We start from the raw sequence: 22,582 nt of genomic DNA, 5'->3' as shown, positions 1-22,582 counted from the left end.
GGCTTGTGACAAAAATAAATGATAAAAGATATCTTATCATCTTTAACTTCCAGGATTTCATTGTATGCATCTAAGAAAACATTGGAAGCCAAAGTAGAGATTGAAACATAACACGAGTGTTTTTTTTAAGTTTCATGGATTTTTAATTCAAAACCAATTGACAATTTGGTCCAAGTCTATTATATATCATTTTTGTTTCATCCAAATTTTCAATGTAAAAATTTATATTCTTATACATATTAGGGGCCAATGGCTCATCAATCTTTACATAATTTCAATACTCCCTTTTGAGATAATGGTTCTAACCATTAATAACATCATTATCAAACCCGAGAACACAAGCCATTTTTTAGCCGAATTATATAAGTGTGTGGATTGATTACCAAGCATTTTTTAGTATTAAGGTTTTTGTGGCTATAATATCGTGTTAAGTTTAATGGAATTCAAATTCAATATCAATTGGTAATTGGTGGATTAATCCAAATTATTTATATAAAATTTTATATTTTTAATTACACACATTTAAAAAAAAATAAGATTCATTAATCTTTACATAACCCCAATAGTATTCTGAGTTTGGTGCTTTCATAAACCTAGCAAATAAAGCGAGCCCGGGGGTTCAGAAGACAAGAATAAATGGACCGTATTTGCATATTTTTCTTTTAAAAGACTCATTTACCTTATAAATTTTGAAATCCTTTGACAAAATAACAATAATAAATATCTAAGTATTAATTTTAACCTTGAATTTTCTTTTTAACCTTGAAAATTTTAAACGTGTGTACTTCATACGAATAAGAATCATGCGGCACGAATATAATTTTATCAAGTATTATAAAATGCTTTGGTTTATAAGAAAACAGTATGAAATAAATTACTTTGGCTTTACACCATCTGAACTTTGTGTTGTCACCAATTGTTAATTGCATTAGATTATTTCATTTCTAATGAGAAAAGAAACTTCTTTCCAGAAATAGAATGATAAGTAAAAAACGGAGAGCAACATAAATTTCTGTCCAAGTAGAATGCGAAACATATGAGAACAGCTTGTGCTTTTCTCTCGCGGCCTTGAATCGATCCACCCTTTTCTCTTAGGCACATAAATTTAGACACCATTGAAAGATCTTATAAACTGCTTCTTAGTAATTGTAAAACTTCAAAACAAACAAAAAAAAATTTAAAAAAAAAACAAAACAAACAAAAATGGCAAGAATTTCGTCGGCGGTATGTCTATTGTTACTAGTAGCACTAAGTACGGTCTATGAAGTGCAAGGGACGTTTTTATTAAGGCACTTCCTGAGAAAAATTCCCAGAAGATCCAGGGGGCTTAGGCCGTTCGCTTGCAAGGGTATGCTGAAGTTTGTGAACCTGTTGGAGTTTAAGTCCCCATTGAAGCCTGAGTACAAGAACTTATTTGGAAATTTAAGGTCTTACGTGGGCGCAATAAGTTCGGGGTCGAATGTTGACTTGAAAGGGAAAGCTGAGGGCGTCCAAAGTGCTCTGTCTGCACTGGGTGGTAGCAGCGGATCGTCGGTAAAATGTTAATATTTGTTAAAATAATTTTGTGTTCTTAAAACGCATGTCAAAATTCAGTAGTATTTTAAAATGTAATCAGGCAAGTTATTATTAGAAAATGGCATGGTTTGGTAAAATCTTGATTTCATTAAATTGGTGATCAGGTGGACACCAGCAAGGTTATGGATGTGTTAATGACGATGGGAAAGACTTTGACCTCACAAACGAGTAGCAGTTCAACGGAAATGACAAGCGGACAAAGACAATTGTTGCTCACGTCTCTTGTGCAATGGGCACGAGTGATTGGTCAAGTTGTTGTCAGTTCCGCATCGAAGAGTGGAAAATCTATTGACATAAAATCCCTAGGAATCGATGGCATTGATGACAATGTGGCCACCGGAGGTTCAACTTCTACCTCAACTACTGGAAGCTCTAACACCAAAACTGGAAGTTCTACCAGTGGAAACTTCATGACCGGAACCACTGGCACGGGCACTGTCCCTGGCACTGGCACTGTCCCTGGCACTGGCACTCTCCCTGGCACGGGTACTGTCCCTGTCGCTGGCACTGGCCCTGGAATTGGCATGGCTGGTGGGCCTGCGTCTTCAACGGAAGGAGGAAGCTCTTTTGGTAGATCATTTTCAGGTAAAACAGGATCAACTAATTATGCAGGTTCTGTCAACTATCAATCAGGCCACAAGTCTTCCCGTCAAAGTACCACAAGCAACTCGGGATCCCCAGGCGGCACGGTATCCCCAGGCGGCACGGTATCCCCAGGCAGCTTCTAGAAGGATTGATTCAGCTCCAAGTACTAGAAAGACCGACCTTAGAATATATATTTGATCATTTATTAATAAGAAACGGCCCTGCTAACATATCACAGCAGCGAGCTGTAGAATGCCTGGCTCTATTAGACCTACCTTAAATAATACGAGAATTTTTTTTGTTTAACATTTTTCTAGAATTGCGGCATTTAGCTTCACGTTTTTCAATACATATGCCTGTCTTTAATTTTTAGTTTAAAAATTAAATTTCAGTTCTGGACATTAATCCAAGAGTAAAAGACTTGTTTCCAGAGCCATTCATCAAGTGACGACGATCTTCTCTCTGCTCGTTGATTCAATATAAAGATGTATTTTCAATGTATTTCACATCACATGATTTGTTTTTTTGTTGTACGAGTGTGATGTATATGTAGACTTATGCGTGTGTATTTCTCTCTGATTTTTTTTAGGATTCTACTATTCAACGGAAGTTGATTTGTGGTCCATATTCTTGACTTTGCCCATATCTTACTAACGATTAAAATTACACGCAACCAAAGAAAAAACATTCTATGTTTAAACCGATTTAGCTATTTAGCAGATTAGCCACATAAATGTTGAACCTCGACCAAATATGTAGTACACTTGTGACGAAATATGTGTTCTGGGACTTTATTATATTAGTCATGACTCATGGGTAAGGACCAAAGGCTAAGGGCATCTCCGACCTAACTCCGTATCTCATTTAATAATGGAGTTTACTCGTTTACTCCATAAATAAAATAATTTATTTTTTGTTTATTTATTATTTCATTATGGAATAAAATATAAAGTTGGATTGGAACAATTTTACTTTATTTTTATTTTTATTATAATTTGAAAAAAATAAAATTTTACATTGGAAATGCTCTAAAGACAAAGATATGAACATAAGTTTTTTTGGGGACGTCATTACTCCTATATACCAATTAATAGTAATATTAAACCGTTCCATTTGTGTTACAAACAAAAAAATCAAACCGTTCCATTTAAATAAAGAGAGCTAACAACCATTAAACAATATAAAATACATTTATATCAAAACTATCATAAATAACTAGATTAAAATAAGTCTCTTGAAACAAGGTTTAGTGGAGGCCATCTAATTCCTGTTTCCAAACGGCAACACATAACAAGACAGAAGACCAACAATGCCATCCGTTAATTAAGCCACTAAGTAACCCACTTCTCTCTCTCTCTCTCTTTTCTACTACTATTACTTACTATCAGATACTCAATTTGTCTCCACTCATCTTACGGTTAGTTTGATTTTTAAGGCGTAAACATTTCCGTGAAAGTATGGTTATTCAATCATTGATCAAATAATAAGTCCAATGATTCATGTTAGTTTGACGTTGGAAAGTACTAAGATACAATAATAATATAAGGGGCATAACTAGGATGCGACTTTTAACCGAATAAGAGTTTCTGAACGAATTATAATAAGAGGCAAAACTACGAACGCGATCTTTCGCCGAATCAGAGTTTCTAAACAAATGTGAGGTTTTTAGTTTTTTTTTTGGTTTATCTACTTCAATTGGATCAATCGGTAACATTTTGAAATTGATTTGGCTATTGGTTGGATTGATTCAGATCATCTAAATCAATAAGCACATTTTCTATTAATGTATCATACAATGTATACAAACTATATCTCCATTAATCATCTAATCGTTATTTAAAAGTTGAAATAATAATGATAAAGACGTAAATTAGTTTTTAATATTTCTTTTAAGTTTATTTATACTTTCTATTTTAGCTACCAGTTACCCACTTATATTTAATATATTATTTACACTTTATTGGACCAGCAAAACTTGGTGGTTTAAGAATATAATCATATTAAATAGTCCGCTTTGTGCTGAATCAAACCATCATTTTTAATGGCAGAGGCTAACATTTCGGGGGAGAAAGATTGTTGTCGTTTTCGTATTTCTACCGCATAAATATATTGGAGAGTATGCATATTCCTGAAATTGAGGCCACGATTTGGACTTACATCTATGTTTGAAAGCAATTTGAGATATTCAACAAAATTAGTGTAAATTGATTTTGGTTTGAATAGTACTACTAAGTTTTATATCTTATTGTTACTTAGTTCGTTAATGGCTTTGTGTTCCGTAGATTAAACTGCTAGTGATTTGCATCACGGAATCTTATGAAAATCCTGAAATTAGCATAGACATAGAATTCCGTAGACGTAAATTGTACTCCCCTTTTCTATTAAATATCAATATCAAAAACAACGGCCTTAAACTCTCAACATTAAAAACATGTATATCATTAAAAATTAAAAAAAAAATGTTATTAATATCCCAACCATAATAAAAATTTTAAAACCATATTTCTCTTTATTTTTGCGTGAAAAATCTCACTCTCTGTTTAAGCAACTCAAGTTGATACGATGGTGTACAAAAAACTAGAAAAAAGTTCCTAGTTGTAACAGTTGGTGAATAGCATGTATATAATACAAAGTTTACAAACACAGATTTTAAAATGCAGTAGAGAAGAGAAATCTGATAGTATAGAGGCATATAGGCCGGCCACAGCTCAGGCTTTTTAATCATTCAAACGAGCGAGATACGAGCTATATGTTTCAAATAGTGTCATAAGTGAGAACATATGTAAATAGTCAAAGAACAATATAAAATGATAAACATCTTTTTTGATTAATATGGGTATCCCAAACAAAAAAATTCAGTCTAATCTCCGATGAGAAATGCAGTATATGGATAAACCTTCTTTTTAAATATATAAATGGGTTGTAAATAAAAGGTTTATATATGTGTAGGCGTCCATAAACAATATGAGTTTTTGTATTATCATTAGTCTCCTAGATCGAATGTGAAATATGTTGGACATTTCTCTACTACATAATCTCATCCCAAACTATCTATACTATTATTTGCGAAATAAAATTTTGAAATCGAACTCTCACGTTAAAAGTTAGAGCGGTTAATATCTTTTTTTTTTTTTTTTTTTTTTTTTTTTTTGACAGCAGCGGTTAATATCTATAATACCCTTAATGAATTTTATATATAATTAATTATATAATCAAAAACGAATTTTTATTAATAATATTAACTTTTTAAAAAATAAGATAATTCTTATATATTGTTTTGTTATCTTAAAACATATTTTTCAATTATAAAATTTAAAAATAAACTATAAAACAATTATAATAAATTCAGTGGTTAAAGTCAATGTTATCTTTAATAAATTTTAATTAAACGTATATATTTAATTAGATTTTTGTCATATATATATGTTTGATTTAATTTTTTTGAAAACATAAATAATAAGTTATTATGTTGGTTTTTGAATTAATAAAAAATAAACTAATAAATATTTGTAAAACGATTAAGTTCGCATATGCGGGCAAGACACCTAGTTTAAACATTGTTTGACAAAAACTAGTAGATTATTCCGTGTTCAACAATATAACTACACTATGAAAGAACGAAAAGATTCTATCCAAAATCATGAAATTGTTTCTACAAAAATGTTGGACGAGATTTAATGACTCATAGATTGTCCATGAAAACATAATATTATCATAATCATATTTAATCTAAACTAATTTGTTTTATCCATGGCCTCTTTAAATTTAGTAAATAAGAATAATAATGTAAAGCTTATCAACATTTTTAAAAAAGGAGTGAAATCATGTATCAATTAGTAGATTGAACTAAAATCATTGAACTGGCAATCTAATTAATTTATAAAAAAAAAAAATCACATATATTTCAAGAAATTAGTGTATTAATTTACAGTATGCTAATATTTTATGTCCATAAAAGAAAATTATAGAAGGACACAAAAAAACCAGTAGATATTATTCCTATTTCAAAAACAAAAATTAAAAAAGTTTTATCCGAAAAGGAACCATGAAACCATATGAATACAAAGAACACCTACCAAATGGTTTTTGATGACTTTATAAATAACCAAATTATCTGAGAGAATTCTTATAAAACGCCACATTCTTTCTTCTTCTCCTCTGCGACTTTTAGAGAGAGAGAGAGAGAGAGATAGCATCCAGACGAGACGAGGAGACTGTAACTAGATGATGTTGTTGTCCTTGTGCTCGCTTTCATAAGTCAATTGGTTTGGACCATTTGATTTTGTTCTTCTTTTTATTAAATTCCTCAAAAGTACTCTGTTTTGGTCCCCTGTTCTGTCTCTGTTTCTAAACTGCTCTTTACTCGCAACTCGTTACGATCTCTCTTTCGTCTTTTCTTTTCCAGCTATTATTTTCACAAATCTCCATAAAAAAATATTCTTTTGATATATATCTATCTCATCGATCTTACCAAACCCTTTGTCTCCAAGAGTTTTTCGTTCCCCGATCCATTATGGGGTGTACGAGCTCGAAGCACCGTAAGCGATGCCACCACTGCCGGCAAGGGTATTGTCCGGTGAACATGCGTCAAATCCAATCGGTGCACCACCCATCTCAACACTCCGACGACAGCTGCCACATGGTTGCTCTCAGCTCCACCAGCCTCGGCTCTCTCAAGCTCTGCGACTCCTCTGACTTCAGCGGGAACCTTGTCCCCGCCGCCGACGAATCTCTAGAGAAGCGACGAGTCTCCGTAAATGGGTTTGGGTCAGAGAAGGAGAAGCTGAGTTCGGAGATGCAGGCTAAGCTTATGGAAGCTAAAGTATGGTCAAGCATGATGAACGAGAAGATCCCAAAGATCGTCCCCAAGACTCCCATCTTGACGCCTCCGGGAGAGCCGGAGACGATCAACACATGGGAGATGATGGATGGGCTTGAAGATTCGGTGAGCCCTAACCACGTTAGGAGCTTCTCGTTTGATACTGCTGGTGGTCATGGTGGTGCTTGTGAACGTCCCAAGTTGAATGGTGAGGTTAAGCCACTGTGGCTTCAGTTGGAGGAAGAAGGGCTTGACGACTTCGATGATTTCGATCCTGAGATCATATCTTCATTCAGGAGGTCTCTCCAAGAACTTCCCTCTGAACATCCTTTTAACATTTCGATTCATGACTTGAAACTGAGGCCACAGTTTAAGTTCTCTGATGAAGAAGAAGAAGAAGAGGAAGCTACTGGTAAAGACAAGGTGACACTCTACTTCACAAGCCTTAGAGGTATAAGGAAGACATATGAAGATAGTTGTGATGTTAGAAGTATACTAAAAAGTATTGGAGTTAGAGTGGATGAGCGAGATGTGTCTATGCATTCGGGTTTCAAGGAAGAGCTTAAGGAGCTGCTAGGGGATAAATTCAAAAATGGTGTTGGGGTTACTTTACCTAGAGTTTTCTTGGGGAAGAAGTTACTCGGAGGAGCAGAGGAGATTCGGAAGTTAAATGAAGAAGGGAAGCTTGAGAAGCTTCTACAAGGCTGCGAGAGGGTGGAAGAAAACAAGAACTGTAATGGGCAAGAATGTGAGGCTTGTGGAGATGTAAGGTTTGTGCCTTGTGAGACATGTTCAGGGAGCTGCAAAGTATACTATGAACATGAAGATGATGATAATGAAAGTGTAACGGAAGAAAGAGAGTATGGGTTTCAGAAATGTCTTGATTGTAATGAGAATGGACTCATCAGATGTCCTGTTTGTTGTGATTAGCTTTTAGAATATACACACACAGAGAAAACCTTATTCTTGTTTTTGTTTGTTTTGCTACATTGAGTTTTTGAGTGCTGTAGTGTTTTATTGCATCAAGAGGTTTTGTTGTGTACATAAAGATGGTTATGATTGTGAAGAAGGTTATATTTCAAGTGTAAAATAGGATATGGAGCTTTGCTGTCTATTCTTTGAAATTCCGTTGATGCTTTACATGTTGTTGAGGACACATATATTTGAAAAGGCAGTGGCAGTTCAGGTTAAAAAGTCAGCTGACAAATATGACCGTGGAAAATGAGAATCTTGCAAATGCTTTTTCTTTTGTCACCCTCCCATTTGAATAATAGTCATATAGGAAGGTAAATAAAATAGGTATGTCTGTTTTTTTTTTTTTTTTTTTGCTCAACTTCAACTGATTCATTCACCCATAAACTTGGTACAAGACATTTTGACACACAATGTTTCTACCACATATACAACACTGCATCTTAGCAACACTCTGGAACACTCACTAGGTGAAAACTCACTCGGATCCAGCGCAGCCTAGAGTACAATGCTGTATTTTTTAACCACAGTGAGATGAGAGAGCTCCACGACTCGAAGCAAACCATCTCTTAAACCACCTAATTAGACCTCATGATACAGACACGTTTACTAACTTAATGAGACAATCCTAAAAACGAGATTACAAATTATACCAAGCTGTTGGTCCCTTAAGATCGGCGTGATAAACTTGCCCCAACAACATCATCACCTTAGGCGTGTTCCCGCATTAGTTTTGTACCACCAGCTTTCAACGTGCTGATCCTCAGCCATAAAACCGGACAAACCTATCCGGAATGAAAGATCGAGCCTTGGTAGCCAGCACGAACCGGAACTGTGAATCCAAGTTTCCAGCGGTGTGGGGCTCGGACCACCGACTAAATTGATTTTCGCCGGCGCTGGGATGTCGAACCACCACCACGTACCCCTTAAAGGTAAGCTCCTCCAGTCGACCACTCCTTCGTCGCAGACCTTCGGTACATGTTATCCCCGAAAACCAGAAGACAAACCACCTTTCACTCGCCGTCAATCCTTGCCTCCGAAAGTCTCACCTCCATGTGCGAAGGTAGATCCATGACGGAGAACTCATCACACCGAGTCACGCGCCACCACCGGTTAGGAATCGCCACAGATCTGTAAAGGGAAAATCAGATCTTGCTCATCCTCAAGCTCTAAACGCCGACCCACTTCTCTTTCGTCGCCACCACAGCCTCGCCGCTGTTCCAGAGGGAGCCGGAATGCGACGCCAACGGATCCGGAGATCCGCCGGGAAAATCCCAACTAACCCAGAATCAACGAGCAAGGAGACCAGATGAAAGACAGAAAAGAAGAGAGCAAAGGAAAAAGGAGATGAGGGGAAAGGAGGAGCCTCCGGCACCGGCACCGCCGGACCGGAGTTAGGGTTTCACGGCTTTGATGTTAGAGATGGACGAGAGCGTTTGTTAGAGAGAGAAGTTTTAATCTAGTGAGATGTGTTCACTTTAATGTAAGAAACAGGTATGTCTGTTTAGGGTAGATAGAAGTTGGGATGCCAGATTTTAGAATATGGTAATAATGTGATTTATTACTATCTAATTGTATTCTTTCATTTTTGTCAATTTCTTTTTAATGTGTTGTTCTATTTTCGTCAATATACTTTTAATATATGTATGATTTTTGGTATTTACAAAATTTTAACATGCTATTTTTTTTTGGTCAAAACATGCTAATTTTTTTATCAATATACTTTACTATGTAGATATTTGTTCAATATATTTTTATATCCCCTATATATTAAAAGATAAGCATTACAACATTTTAACTATGACATAAGTCTATGAATTTTTGTTGTAAAAAAAAAAGTCTCTAGAAAAATATATTGGTCCCCTGAACATATATAATATATTTTTCATTAAACTAACCATGAAATTAATTAAAAATCTACAATTATTATTATTTTTTTTTTCCTTAAATAAAATCTACAAATTGCCAAAAGTGAATAAAGTATATATTTGATAATTAATTATTTTAATAATAAAGATTTGACAACAGTTTACATATCTTCCATTGTTTTTAATGTTATATTGTTAAAATAAATTAAAAAATCATATTAACCATATAATAAAAAATTAGATTTTTCGTATATGTTATATTTTGTATTTTAAAAAATAACTATAAATAACGAAAAATTGTTAAGAGTCTCACATTGAAAATTTTATGATTTATAGTTTAAAATTTTTGTTAAAATAAAATACAAATGATCGTAAAACCATATGAGTAAAGTTCACAGTCAATAGATATTTAGATTAATATATATAAGACTTATGAATGATATAATTATGGTTGACCAGTCAAAGTTCATATTTAACAATTATTAGAATATACATTTCATTTCGTGTGTAATCACCTAGTACGTATATATATATATATATATATATATACATATATATATATATAAGGATTTCTTTTATAATACGAACACCTAAGCTGAAGTTATCCACTAGTGATAAACGACATTAAAATTATGGAAGCTCCTTAGTCCGGTTTAACTAAAGCTTCAACAATATTTTTATACCGGGAGGTTATCTTCGAATCTCAGAAAATGCGATACTACGAATATTTATAGATTTTTTTCATAAAAGATATTCAATATGGTCCAATAAGTACTATCAAACATGATTTTTATTGGATGGTTTAGGTAGTGTAGTCAAACATAAATTCTCATAAGACATGTAAAATTGTCGGCTGTAAAATTGTCTATAATATTTTTCATATTTGTATTATCATAATTATCCAAGCTTTAAAAGAAGAACAACATTAAAATCACCAATTAAAAAAAAAAACCAAAATCCTGTTTGAAAAGTTGGTACCAATAACCATACAAATTTTATTATTAAGATTCTAACCATATAAAACTAATGGCTAGAGTATTCTGTGTACAATATATATTATTATTTTTTGCCCTTTAAAGTCACACACACAATTTATTTTATTTATTTTCAATTTTTTTCTTCTTTGTCTTCTTTAATCAATTCAATCGTGACTTTTTCTCCATTTCATGATTCATCTCTTTTACAACTCCATCGATTTCATATTTGGTCACTCCGCCTCAATCATCTCCACATGTAACATCGGCATTACCAACGATTATTTCATTGTCACCACTGTTTTCACCTCCAAAACCATCGTCACCTGTCATTTCCTCTCCTCCCATCATCTCTTCTTCTTATTCGGCAATGATACCAACTACAAAATTCATTTTTCCGCGAATGTTAGATACAATTTTCTTTCACAACTCTTAGGTATAATTTTTCTCAATCGGAGAAAATGAAATTTTTGATGTTTTAGTCTATTATAAATATATAGAATAGAAATGCAACACTAATTAAGTATTATTTGTTGATATCCTACATGTAGCATCACCACCACCACCATGACCAATTGTTTCATCACCGCCTTCTTCTCCACCACCATCACCACCCATCATCTACTCACCTTCTCCCACTGTCTCTTCTTCTTCGCCTCCTCCACCTCTCGTGATGGCTTTTTCTTCTCCTCCATCAACCATGGCGACACCTCTTCAAGCCCTCTATACTTATATCTCTTCATATGCTTCAAAATTGTCCTCTTTCACTATTTCATTGGCACCGCCTCTAGTCGTTTCATTGCAAAATACTATTTGTTTTTCAATTCTATTTGACGAACATAGAATAGAAATGTGACTTATAATATCTATGTCTAATGATAATTCTTTATACACCTCATGATATATATCTTCAGCTCACCTCCGGAAAAATGAATATTTCACATTAAAATTTAGTAGTTTGTTTTGTTCTATTTTATTTAAGAAAATAGAATAAAATTTAGTCTCTCTCCCTCGCTCCCTCTCTCTCTCCCTCGCTCTCTCCCTCCCTCCCTCCCTCTCTCTCTCTGAGAAAAATCATATGTACAAAACTATAATTTTATTTCTTTCTTTTTTTCCTCGTTCATTTTCTTTCTCTCTATTACTCATTTTCCTCCTACTATTCCTTTTTTTTCCTTCTCTTGGTGATGTGATAATGCTATAATTCAATTATTTTCTGTTATTTATATAGCAAATATAGTATAGTATAATATAACCAATCGAATTAGCGAACGGTCATGTGCGGAGAAAGAGAAACTTGTCAATTTTCATGTTAAATTGTCACACCCTTCTTCCCAGATCGAGGCATGACAATTTATCTAATTTTTCTTCTACTATGTACATTTCACGAGTTCACCGATCTTGTTTTGTATGGCCTATCAAACTATTAGTTCCAACCATTTTATTTTTACATGTGTTACTAATTACTATTGCACCAAAGCTTCAAATTAATAAATGTACCTAAATTTCTTCTTTTTAAACACCTTCTGAAATATCATATTTTGAATTTTAAGACTAAACATGTTAACTATTTGTGTTACGGGCCGGGTGGCTGGCTTTTCCCTTGACTATCTTTTATGGCTTTTGTTTTTTTGAAGAAAATCTTTTATGGCTTTTGTAAGTAGTCGTAACTGGTAAGATCCTAAATTCTCCTTCCAGTTACATAAAAGAAGCCTATTACAAATCAATCTATTTTAGAATATAGAATAATTACATTCCGTAGTAATGGAAAAGATGTTATTTAATAAAGACACAACAATGAAATTTTACTAGATAAATTAGCTCTCGTTTATCTACTTCGAGACTGGTAAAAAAATGTTTTTGATAAAAGACTGGTAATCTTTCCATACTATTAAATGGGTATTGATTTATTAAATGGAAGTTGGGTATGATTTATTAAATAGAAGTTGGGCTTTACGATTTCAAATTTGTGGTCCAACTTCTTTAAAATTTAGATAAACTAAACGTCCACCTAAAAAATAAGATGTGACAAATTAATTGTATAATAATTTGATGAAATATAAAATCAAAATTACAAATTTAAGACTAGTCACATTATTATTATTATTAGTATTATTTCATATTGACTTTTACCTATTCAGTATTCACTCTATAATATAATTGACTTCTCAGATGCATTACTTTATTGTTAACTCAGAAAAGTAATGGATCCCCTCGTCAAAGTAATGGATCTCCCGTCAAAGTAATGATTCTTCTTGTGACATTTCTCATATCAACGTAGTTATGTGGCAGCTTGCCCACAAAACCAAAGCTTTTTCAAAAAGATTTGTCGGACGTTTATATACTACACTCATGCCCATTTAGTCGTATATTTTTAGTGTCATCGTGAAATGTAGATACACCTCTCATTACTTCGTCAACGTCATAGACATTTACAGAAATGCAATAACTATGGTTCTCAAATAAAAGTCATTCGCTGTTTGGTCTCAGCATATTTAGTTTCGTTTCTGTTTCTCAAATAAATGTATTCCGCTATGGTTCTCTCAGGTAGCTCATGGCAATTGGACCTTCTCTTCGACCTTTCTAACTTGCTTGGTCTCAGCATGTTGTTTAGCTGGTTGCTAGACTATCTTATCTGATTAGGTTTCTTTTTATTGTCATTTTTCGTTTGTAGTTTCGTTTCTGTTTTCCGCTACTAATTTTTGTAACCACTGTAAAAAAAATTAAAAAATTGATATATTTTTTTTTTCAAAAATTTAAAGTTTTGTATTTAAATTTGAAAATTTGATATATTAATTTAAAATTTTACAAAAAAATGCAATAAATATTAGCCGGTGCTTACCCAATAAATAATTACATATTTATATTAACTGGAAAAAGTATATATATATTTGTTAATAATGAATTTTGAACAAATATAAATTTATACATCGATAGCATAATTTGATAAGAAATATAAATTTACATCCTGCATTTTTATATCTTTTAACTGACACAATCGAGTTCAGACACCTCAATGTCCAATATTTTGAAAGGAGAGAAGATAATCATAACTTTTCTCAAAGTCCTCCCATTATTTGAGTATTAAATATAACATCTTTTGGAGACTACAGACTAGAGGTTTAGTGTGATTGCTGGACCATAATTCAGAAGCTCATAAGACAAATTGTCGCTTCATAATATATTAAGGACGATCAACATTACATATTAATTAATATTATATAGTATAAGTTATATAATAAATCAATATATTGGAAGATTACATGAGTAGGTTTCTAATGACGGCAGCTTCTTGGCTATCTTCATCAACTGAGTCGAGGAGCAGCGACAAACGGTCACTGATATTGTCAACTTCTCTGTGCAGCTTTCTTATGTAGTTGCATGTCTCTTGCAGTACCTTCGATGCTGACACCTAAAAAGTTTCATATTATGCGCAAACATTGTCAAGACCACATATATGTACGGACATCACACCGCCATAAGTTTTTGGACGTTTTCATTTGGTCAAAATGGAAAAAAAATATGCTCAGAATTCAAAAGTTTGGACTTTTTTTTGTATACCATCTTCTTTTAACGAAGAAGTGTTTTTTCTTCTTCCTTCTTAAAGGAAAAAAAAATAATAGTATTAACTATTAACTATACTATAGATGAAGAGGTTAAATGAAACTAATGTTATGTAATGTACCTTATCAGAACGGCGCCGTTCACGAATCTCCGGTAAAAACTGACGGAGCTTACTAACGAGGTCGATGATCTGGTCATCGGAGATCCTCGTAGCACTTGAAGATTGTCTTGATCTTCTGTTAGACATTTTCTTGTACGACTGATTGTTCCTTCGGTGTAACACTATGTCGCAAGAAAATGACTCTTAAGCCGTGTACTTTATCTCTATCTCTACGTTGGACAATACAGAAGAGATGGAGAGAAATAGGGAGAGATAGAAAGGTTGTATTAATTAACAAGGGAGTTAAATTAGTGGAAACGAGAGAGGCTATAAAGCCAGTAGGATATAGAGGGTTTATGTTTATCCCACAAATTTTATATTTTGTCAAGGGTGGAATAGAAAGAGTAACGAGTAGAAAACTGAAATCTAATCAAACTTGGAATTATAAAGAAATTGAGAAAGTGATAAGAGGGACTTTAAATAGGTAAAGGACCACAGGAGATGGAGAGAAGAGCGCAATAAAACCTAGACAATGATGTAGTTGGAAGAGAAAGAGATTTGATAACCTCTAACTGAAGTCGTTGAAATTATTTATGTAAACCTTTTATTACGTTTATAAGAAACGGATATGTAATATTAAATGCTCTAGTCAAGATAAGTAATCATTTTTACTAACTTAATTTTCCAAAGTGTATATTTATAAATTAGTTTGGATTTACACTACAACACTTATTACAACACTTATAGTCGTGTGTAGTTGTGACATTTTATTTCTAACCAAATATTGACTATAATTAACATCTTAAATTAAGTGTAACTTCTCCCAGTCTGCAGCATGTTTAATTATCACTGACGTGACAGAAAATCGTAACTAAGTTGCAGCCATTGTTAATGGACAGTCGCAATCAAATAACATATATACAATTGGTTTGTAACAATATTTAGAAAACAAGTAAAATATTGGTAATTAGAAATATTGTATACGGTAGTTCAAAAAAAATAAATATTGTATACTTATAAGATAAATTACATGTTGACAAAAAAATAGATGTTGAATAATGGAGGATGGTTTTTGGATTATAAATAAGGAATTTAAAAACTTTGTGTTCCCAAACTGGTGTTGAAGTTGAAGTGGGATTTAAGAGAATTGTTCCATGTTGAGCTAACAATGTAGCCCTTTATGTGCATGACACTTAAAGGCAATACCATGTGATGACACTGGCTTTCTATTTTCATTTCCATTACTTTTCTAAATTATCCTACTTTGTATTAGTATTAAGAACTAGCTAACTAGTGAAGGATACATAAATAAGTTCATAGTTGGTCATCTTCAAATAAAAAAAATGAAAATTTGTTCCATTCAAGATTATAATCTATGAAACTTTAAATTTAAAAATCAATAATACTTAATAGATAAACGATCTACGTACATGGTACACTCGTAAAGTTGTGTATACGTTGTGTTTTTTCTTAATTATTATTTCCGCTGAATCGCATTACATCAAAAATAGAATCAAGCGTGGGCTTGCTTCGGCCTTGCAATTAATTACCCAAAAAAGTAGTCATGAGGTTCGTCTGCTTCCTAATTTAATCCTATGTTTTGGAAGCTTGGGTACACTTGATGCTGAACAGCATACATGTCCCATGCGGTTGCTTAAGATCTCGGATTATGCCTCCTTAGCTTCTTACATCGGGGACACAGGTACCTTAATTACGTCCTTTGTGTGTGCATTGTTTACGTAACATACATAAGTGTCAACAAATCAGGAAAAATACTTCAAATCAACTGAAACCATATTTTCTTCTCCAAGCTCAGTGGTGTTGGGCTTCACATTCCCAACAAAAGCAACATATCGATCAAAATTATTACCACAAATTTAAAATTAGGGAGAAGTTTGGTAGAGTACTCATTAACTTCTTATATTCGAGTCTCAAAATTTATCCATGGACTTCTTAAAAAAAATTTACATATGGATTTTTAGTGATACAGAAATAAAAGATAACAAATAAATACATATGTATATATTTCTATTTTCTAATGTTGCAAAGGGAGATTCAACATGTTAGTCCATGTGGGTTTCACGTACTAAATGTTAGGCCTGTTGCTCCACGGTGTTTTTTATGTCCAACGATCCCTTTTCCTATCAATTTTGGTTCATTCATAAATAACAAAATAAGATTTCTCAACCTTGAGTTAATTAATAAATATGAGAAAAGCACCAATATGTAAAACTTGACTTGTCCGATGCAACTATTAATAGTATAGTGTAATTTGAATAGTTGGAGTTTCGTGTTGCTGTTTATGCTGCGGAATCAACGTCGTAGTTTAATTTTTCTTTTCCTTTTACGTCGTAGTTTGAGCTTATATATGATCTTGCTAAATTGCGTAATTATAATAAACAGCATGACATAATAGTGATTTCGACGAGTCCTCTATCTCTATACGTCTTGACTTTATTATAGGTTATAAATAAAATACTGCATAACTAAGAAATGATATTATGGTCCGACAGAATACTAATGATGTTTTAAGCACACTTCACCTACCTGTAGCTTTACTCAAAAACCGATTGGTCAATTTACCAATTAATAATTGCTATAACTCCTTACACCGACTTCTTTTTACCGACGTTGAATTGTTGTAACAGGTTCTAGAGAAAATGACGGTGCCTTGACAAGGCCAAAATCAAAAGGAGAAGAAACGACGACTTTATTTTTGGGTTTAAGTTTTCTGGGTAGCCGACAAGTGAATCTTTTTCATTGATCAACCGATCGGTTTCATATGAACACTCCGTATGTTCCAGAATATATATTGTAAATGTGTTTTTGTTTTAAAATATAATTTATCTCTATATTTCTATTTAATTTTTTATATTTATTAAATATTGTGTAACCAAATTAAATTTGCATAAGTAGGTTAACTATATTAAATTTTATATGTTGACAAAAAATATTAAATGATATTTGAAATAATTTTTTTAATCTTCTTGCTTTTAAAACAATTTATATTATGGAAAAGAGGGGATAACTGAAGCAGAACTACCTTCCATAAACTTTGGTTCGATTAGAAAATCATTGGTTTGGTAATAAAACTAATATCTATTATGGATATTTGATTCCCTTGGGCTGCACTATATTTTAGCTAGCCTAGAAAGAAAACGCCCAAATAAGGCCCATTATTAAGACCTTGTTTAAATATCGGCACATATCAGTTTTCTTAAAGGGTATGTAGTAATGTAGGCTCATATCTAATTTATTTTCTTGGTGCAGGCCCATGTCGGATCATGTTTAAATTACACGTCTATTCCGCGAGGATGAGAGTGCACACTATGATTTTATAAGATTTGGCGGGCTTATATTTGTAAGAAGAGGATGTAACTTGACTATTTTTCTACCACAAGAGGAGATCCATTTCAATGAAAGTGGAGAACTATTGAAGAAAACAAGTAGGGATGTCTCGATTTCAATTTGAAAATAAAACCATTTACTTAGAAACAAAGGTGAGCATAAAAAGTTGTAAGAGATAAAAGGCAGGAAGACTTGACGCACAAATGACAGTCAAGGGACCCTCTCGTGAAGCAGAAGCAATGCAATAGTCAAAACATTTTATCATTATCAAACCACGTTTCGTGCAACCCTCTCTAAACCAGTACATGCACTGTAAACCTTCGTGTAATTGTTGTCTTGATTTCAAGATGAGATTGATTTCGAGATTTATAACTGCAAGATGGACAAATATTACCCTAAAAATCATATATAAAAGAATGTACAGTCTTTTATGAAATATTATATATAAAAATTATGTTTGGAACTTTTAGTTTTATAACCATTTCAATCACTCTTTGGAACCTTTTTCTTTTTACTTGTTGATCTATCACATCAAACATGTTTCATCTTGTTCTTTTGTTAATTGGATTAGATCGCTTGATGACTTGAGATAATCGTCGAGTTATGTAAAACGAATTATTTTTGGTAAAGAAAATGCATTACGTTAGTATTACGATTAAGTTTCCTATAGTAAAATAAAAGTTTATTATAAGCTGAAGAAGTCCATATTGATCTTGGAATTGAAATCGCAGCTGAGAAATTACACTATATATGATTATGAGTATTTTAGGATTTAGGTTTCGCTTTGTTGATTTTCTCTCTTTTGGTTAAACTTTGTTGGAACCGAGTCTTTTAAAAAATTTAATTTATTTCTTAGTGTTCAAATATTATTGTTTTAAAACACGAAACGTTTTGCTATATATATAAACATAACTCACTTAGTTAGCATGACTTTCTTTGGAATAAAATTGAATATTTGTTTTTTTTATCAGATAATATTTATTCCAGAGTGAAATACAAAGTTTGATAAATAAGGTGACAGATAACATAAAATCTCCCCAAATAAAAGCCTAAAAATAGGTAACTAAAACCCACAGTAGGCAACTTATCACCACAACATAAACAAAACATAGAGCTTAAAACCCAACAACTAAAACACATCAAGATAAACCCTCAACACAAGCCAAAAAAACAAATCAGTTCAATATATTTTCTAAAAGGCTGAAAGCAGTGAAGCGGATGTATCGTATGTTATCCTTGACCAACCAAATAATACCATCCATTTGCAGAACTGAAGACACAGTGTCTTCTTAAACCAGATCTATCGCTGCCGCATATTGTCTACCAAGCGATATCATCCCTCACTCGAACCCAAGAACCAAAATTTTATAAACCGACAAGAAAAATTGCTTCACGATCCATAATAACTTTCGGATACGGCTTAAACGCAGTCGTTGACGTTCACTTTGCACCTAAATAGAAGCCCACCTTAAACCTTCACACAATCAAGCTTCATCGATCGAATCCTATTATAAATACAAACCTTAAAAACCAAACCGACAAGAGATTACTGCAACCACCACAATAAGAAGATAAAACTGAAAATGAACCTCCAATGCTCACCAGACCAAGGCTTCAAAATGTTTGAGAGTCACTCTACCCAAAGTCACACTTAAAATCCTAAAAGGTTAGCAGCTAGCCAAGATCGACGGCAATAACAACCAGACAATCTAGTTGGATCGTTGGTTTACCCCATAAACTCCAACTTCAGAAAACTACAACCGAGCACATACCAGCTAGGCAAAAAACGAAACAAAGAACATTTATGAAACCTGAAAATAGATCTGTGCCCACCGCCATAAAAGCCGACTCCCACCGGATGTGACTACTTCACACTGTTGTGCCATGTTTCCAGAATCAAAAGACGCTCTACCAAACTGCACACGCGCGAGCGAATTGACGAAATAGACGAACATCAATAGTTTAGTACCACAAGCAAAACGATAGATGCACAAAGATAAAAAAAATGAAATATAGGAAATTATGGTGCTGGCACATACGTTCACGCGCCGACCAGTGACTGTAGATGCGTCTGTGCCACCGGAAAAAGTCAGATCTAATTTTTGGCTTCGAGAGGAAGGTGATGACCAAAAGGATTTTCTTCAGTTGTTTCCTTCTACTGAATCTTTGTTATTCAATTCAAAATTATGCATTATAAATTTTACGTTTTAATAGGTATTATCGAAAACTAGTCAAGTATTATAATTATATTATACATGTAACTCGTAACATAAAAAGACATGTAGCAATGTCTTAAAATTGATTGATATGATGTTTTGAGATGATTGATAGAGATATACATGAATGGACTGTTTGCTAAAATATGAATAATACAACGAGTGACATTGTTGATAATGGGAGATTGTGAGGCACATGTCTGCCCTTTTGCCTTCTCATCATACAATTAAAAAGGAAAGATTTTCTGTATAAGAACCAAAAAATCTTCACACTTTTTCCCTACATATTCATCAGTAAATAAAAAATGAAAACTTTTCTTTTTGTGCACATAAAAATGATACATCTCCGAATAGTTTTCTTTTAAACCTAGCCTGCTTTAAACTTTAGACAAATTAGCACGTTGCAAAGATGAGCAGGTTCGAGGTTGTTTCATGCAGCCCAAACTTGAACCGTGATGAATTGTAGGTAGCCTTTAGCATGAAGGATCAAATCAGAACAGTGTAATATTGAAATCAACTACAGACCGGATTGGAATCATAACAGTATATAATATTAGCATGTAGCTCAAGTAAGTTTATCTGTTATATATAGAGCAAATTACAAATAGTAAATTTAAAATATGAAATATCATTCGGCCTAAAAGTATAACTGCATAAATATTTCAAAGCCAAATTATCACACATATTATGTAATTAAGCAAACATCTCTCTTTTCCTTTTTTAATAAAAATCAAAGTGATTTAATAAAAAAAAAATATAGTATCTATTTAAAATAGTGTGGATTACAACACCCAAGGAATCAAAAGAATAAAGAACCTAAAGTGAAATGGTTCTGAAAGAAACTGGTAGTAAAACACATCAAACCATCTTCTTAACAACCCGTGAGACTTCTTGTAAGAACTTCAATGGTGACGCAAGGGTAAATGCTTGTTCATTCTTCTTGCCTCTTTTCCTTTTTCGGGTTAAAGTACATAGTTCATTGTCTGCTCATTGAATACTTAATACGATCAGACTTATAAGTTCCACAATTAGATTTCTTCACGTTTCTCTACAGCTATACGTGTAGGAAATATACAAAATATACAAAATACGCACATACACATACTACTGTAAAGTGAACATACTTGAGGTGTGTCAGTAAGTGGGGACATGCTACTCCTTCCCAATGCTGCTTTTCATGTTCAATTTATTTCTTTATTTAAAAGTTGTAATGATAACACTAACACATTAACACTTTTCATAAAATTCATAACTCGATTCAGCTTTTCCTGAAGTGTTCATCACTTTCGCGTGATATGCTTTTATTCTATGTGGCTTGGTTCAATGTTCTAATTAATTTCAATTCCAATTTGAAAATAACTACGCAAGTTTTTTTTTTTTGTAAATGCATTCTTTATAATTAAATAAAGGGGGTAAAGAAAATGTTTTTACAAAAGCCCATAGACCATAAGCTTTAGTTTCGGATTTAACCCAAACTCATATCAAACTACGCAAGTTTTCTATCTTTAATGTATGTGTTGATTGGAAATTAAAAAAATTTACAATAAGATATGGTCTTTATCTTAAAAGAAGATTTTGAAAACCACATGCTAAAGCAAATAAAAGAAAAGAGATCCAACTTATAGAATAATAAGATTGAAGGGCTTTACAGTTGGTTTCTTCAGTTTGTTTTTCTTTTCATGTTAATTATTGAACTTTATATACAACACACACCAGCAAGAAAATATAACGAAAAAAAAAGAAATGAATCAAGTACATCCTTTCTTTTTCATGACCCCAACAACTAGAAGATATATCTACTATATCATAATTGAGACCAGCTAAGTCTTGGGTTAGTGGTGAGCTCTAAAAATCTTGTGTGCTCTTAAGCCCTCTTAAACACTGATAAGTTGGAGTCATCTATTTTAGAAAAACTGCAAAACACTGATATATCTACATGCTACCTATCTAGCCTAATTTCTTCTAGTCATTCTAGAAGTTTACATTTATAGAAATGTATTGTATATCAATATCACATGTGAGAAATATACACAAATAATTATTGAGGATTTCGTGGTATCTTTTCATTTAGGCACGTAAAATTTACATACACCCAATAAAAAATATAAAAATCTGCTTGCCCACCCGAAAACTTTGGTGAAAATAACAGCTAACTTATCAATATCATGTGTCGAGACGTGACAAATGGTATACTCGTGGAACACCAGATTTACTGTCAAACAATTTGCAGCCAAGTTATCACAAAAAGACATGAATTGTTATGTCGTGAACATTTCTGAGACACGTGTGAAGGCCTTTTGAGCCAAAGCAGCTTCATTAGTTTCTTACATTTTGATGGTTAATCATGGACTCATCAACTCTGAGACCACTTGACCGGATCAGACCATGCCTGATCAAACCACTCACAACATCTCCGAGCAAGCCTACTTACGATCCAAACGTTTCTGCCAAATATTGATGAGCCAAAATATAAGACAATATGTTTTCTTGAGGCAAAAGTTAACAGCATAATGAAAATATAGTTTAGCCTTATGTTCCAGAAAGGACGCATAAGCATGCAAATA

General features: G+C 33.0%; 3 protein-coding genes across 4 annotated transcripts; 2 read left to right on the top strand and 1 right to left on the bottom strand.

The window, feature by feature from the left end:
• Positions 1-236: 236 nt before the first annotated feature.
• Positions 237-4,951, top strand: LOC103875129 (putative per-hexamer repeat protein 5). Its single transcript, XM_009153593.3, has 2 exons — positions 237-1,533; positions 1,680-4,951. Exons 1-2 carry the CDS (start codon positions 1,204-1,206, stop codon positions 2,301-2,303), a joined length of 954 nt encoding a protein of 317 aa, XP_009151841.1. The 5' UTR covers positions 237-1,203; the 3' UTR covers positions 2,304-4,951.
• Positions 4,952-5,461: 510 nt separating this feature from the next.
• LOC103875128 (uncharacterized protein At3g28850) lies at positions 5,462-11,677 on the top strand. Of its 2 annotated transcripts, none has more exons than XM_033273788.1 (2): positions 5,462-8,278; positions 9,446-11,677. In XM_033273788.1, the coding sequence occupies exon 1, from the start codon at positions 6,674-6,676 to the stop codon at positions 7,907-7,909; it is 1,236 nt and encodes a 411-aa protein (XP_033129679.1). In that variant the 5' UTR covers positions 5,462-6,673; the 3' UTR covers positions 7,910-8,278; positions 9,446-11,677. The 2 variants fall into 2 exon arrangements, with proteins under 2 accessions (XP_033129679.1, XP_009151840.1); XM_009153592.2 differs by lacking the exon at positions 9,446-11,677 and having other exon boundaries at positions 5,462-7,157; positions 7,188-8,091.
• Positions 11,678-13,834: 2,157 nt separating this feature from the next.
• On the bottom strand, positions 13,835-22,270 carry LOC103875126 (transcription factor PRE5). The gene is made up of 3 exons (XM_009153589.3): positions 19,842-22,270; positions 14,476-19,718; positions 13,835-14,202 (listed from the first exon to the last, which is right to left on the bottom strand). Exons 2-3 carry the CDS (start codon positions 14,599-14,601, stop codon positions 14,050-14,052), a joined length of 279 nt encoding a protein of 92 aa, XP_009151837.1. The 5' UTR covers positions 14,602-19,718; positions 19,842-22,270; the 3' UTR covers positions 13,835-14,049.
• Positions 22,271-22,582: the final 312 nt, after the last annotated feature.

This window comes from Brassica rapa, chromosome A06 (genome assembly GCF_000309985.2).
Source record: "Brassica rapa cultivar Chiifu-401-42 chromosome A06, CAAS_Brap_v3.01, whole genome shotgun sequence".
In the NCBI taxonomy this organism is placed as follows: domain Eukaryota; kingdom Viridiplantae; phylum Streptophyta; class Magnoliopsida; order Brassicales; family Brassicaceae; genus Brassica; species Brassica rapa.
The sequence above is the reverse complement of the archived record's forward strand: the minus strand, read 5'-3'. Positions and strand labels throughout refer to the sequence as shown.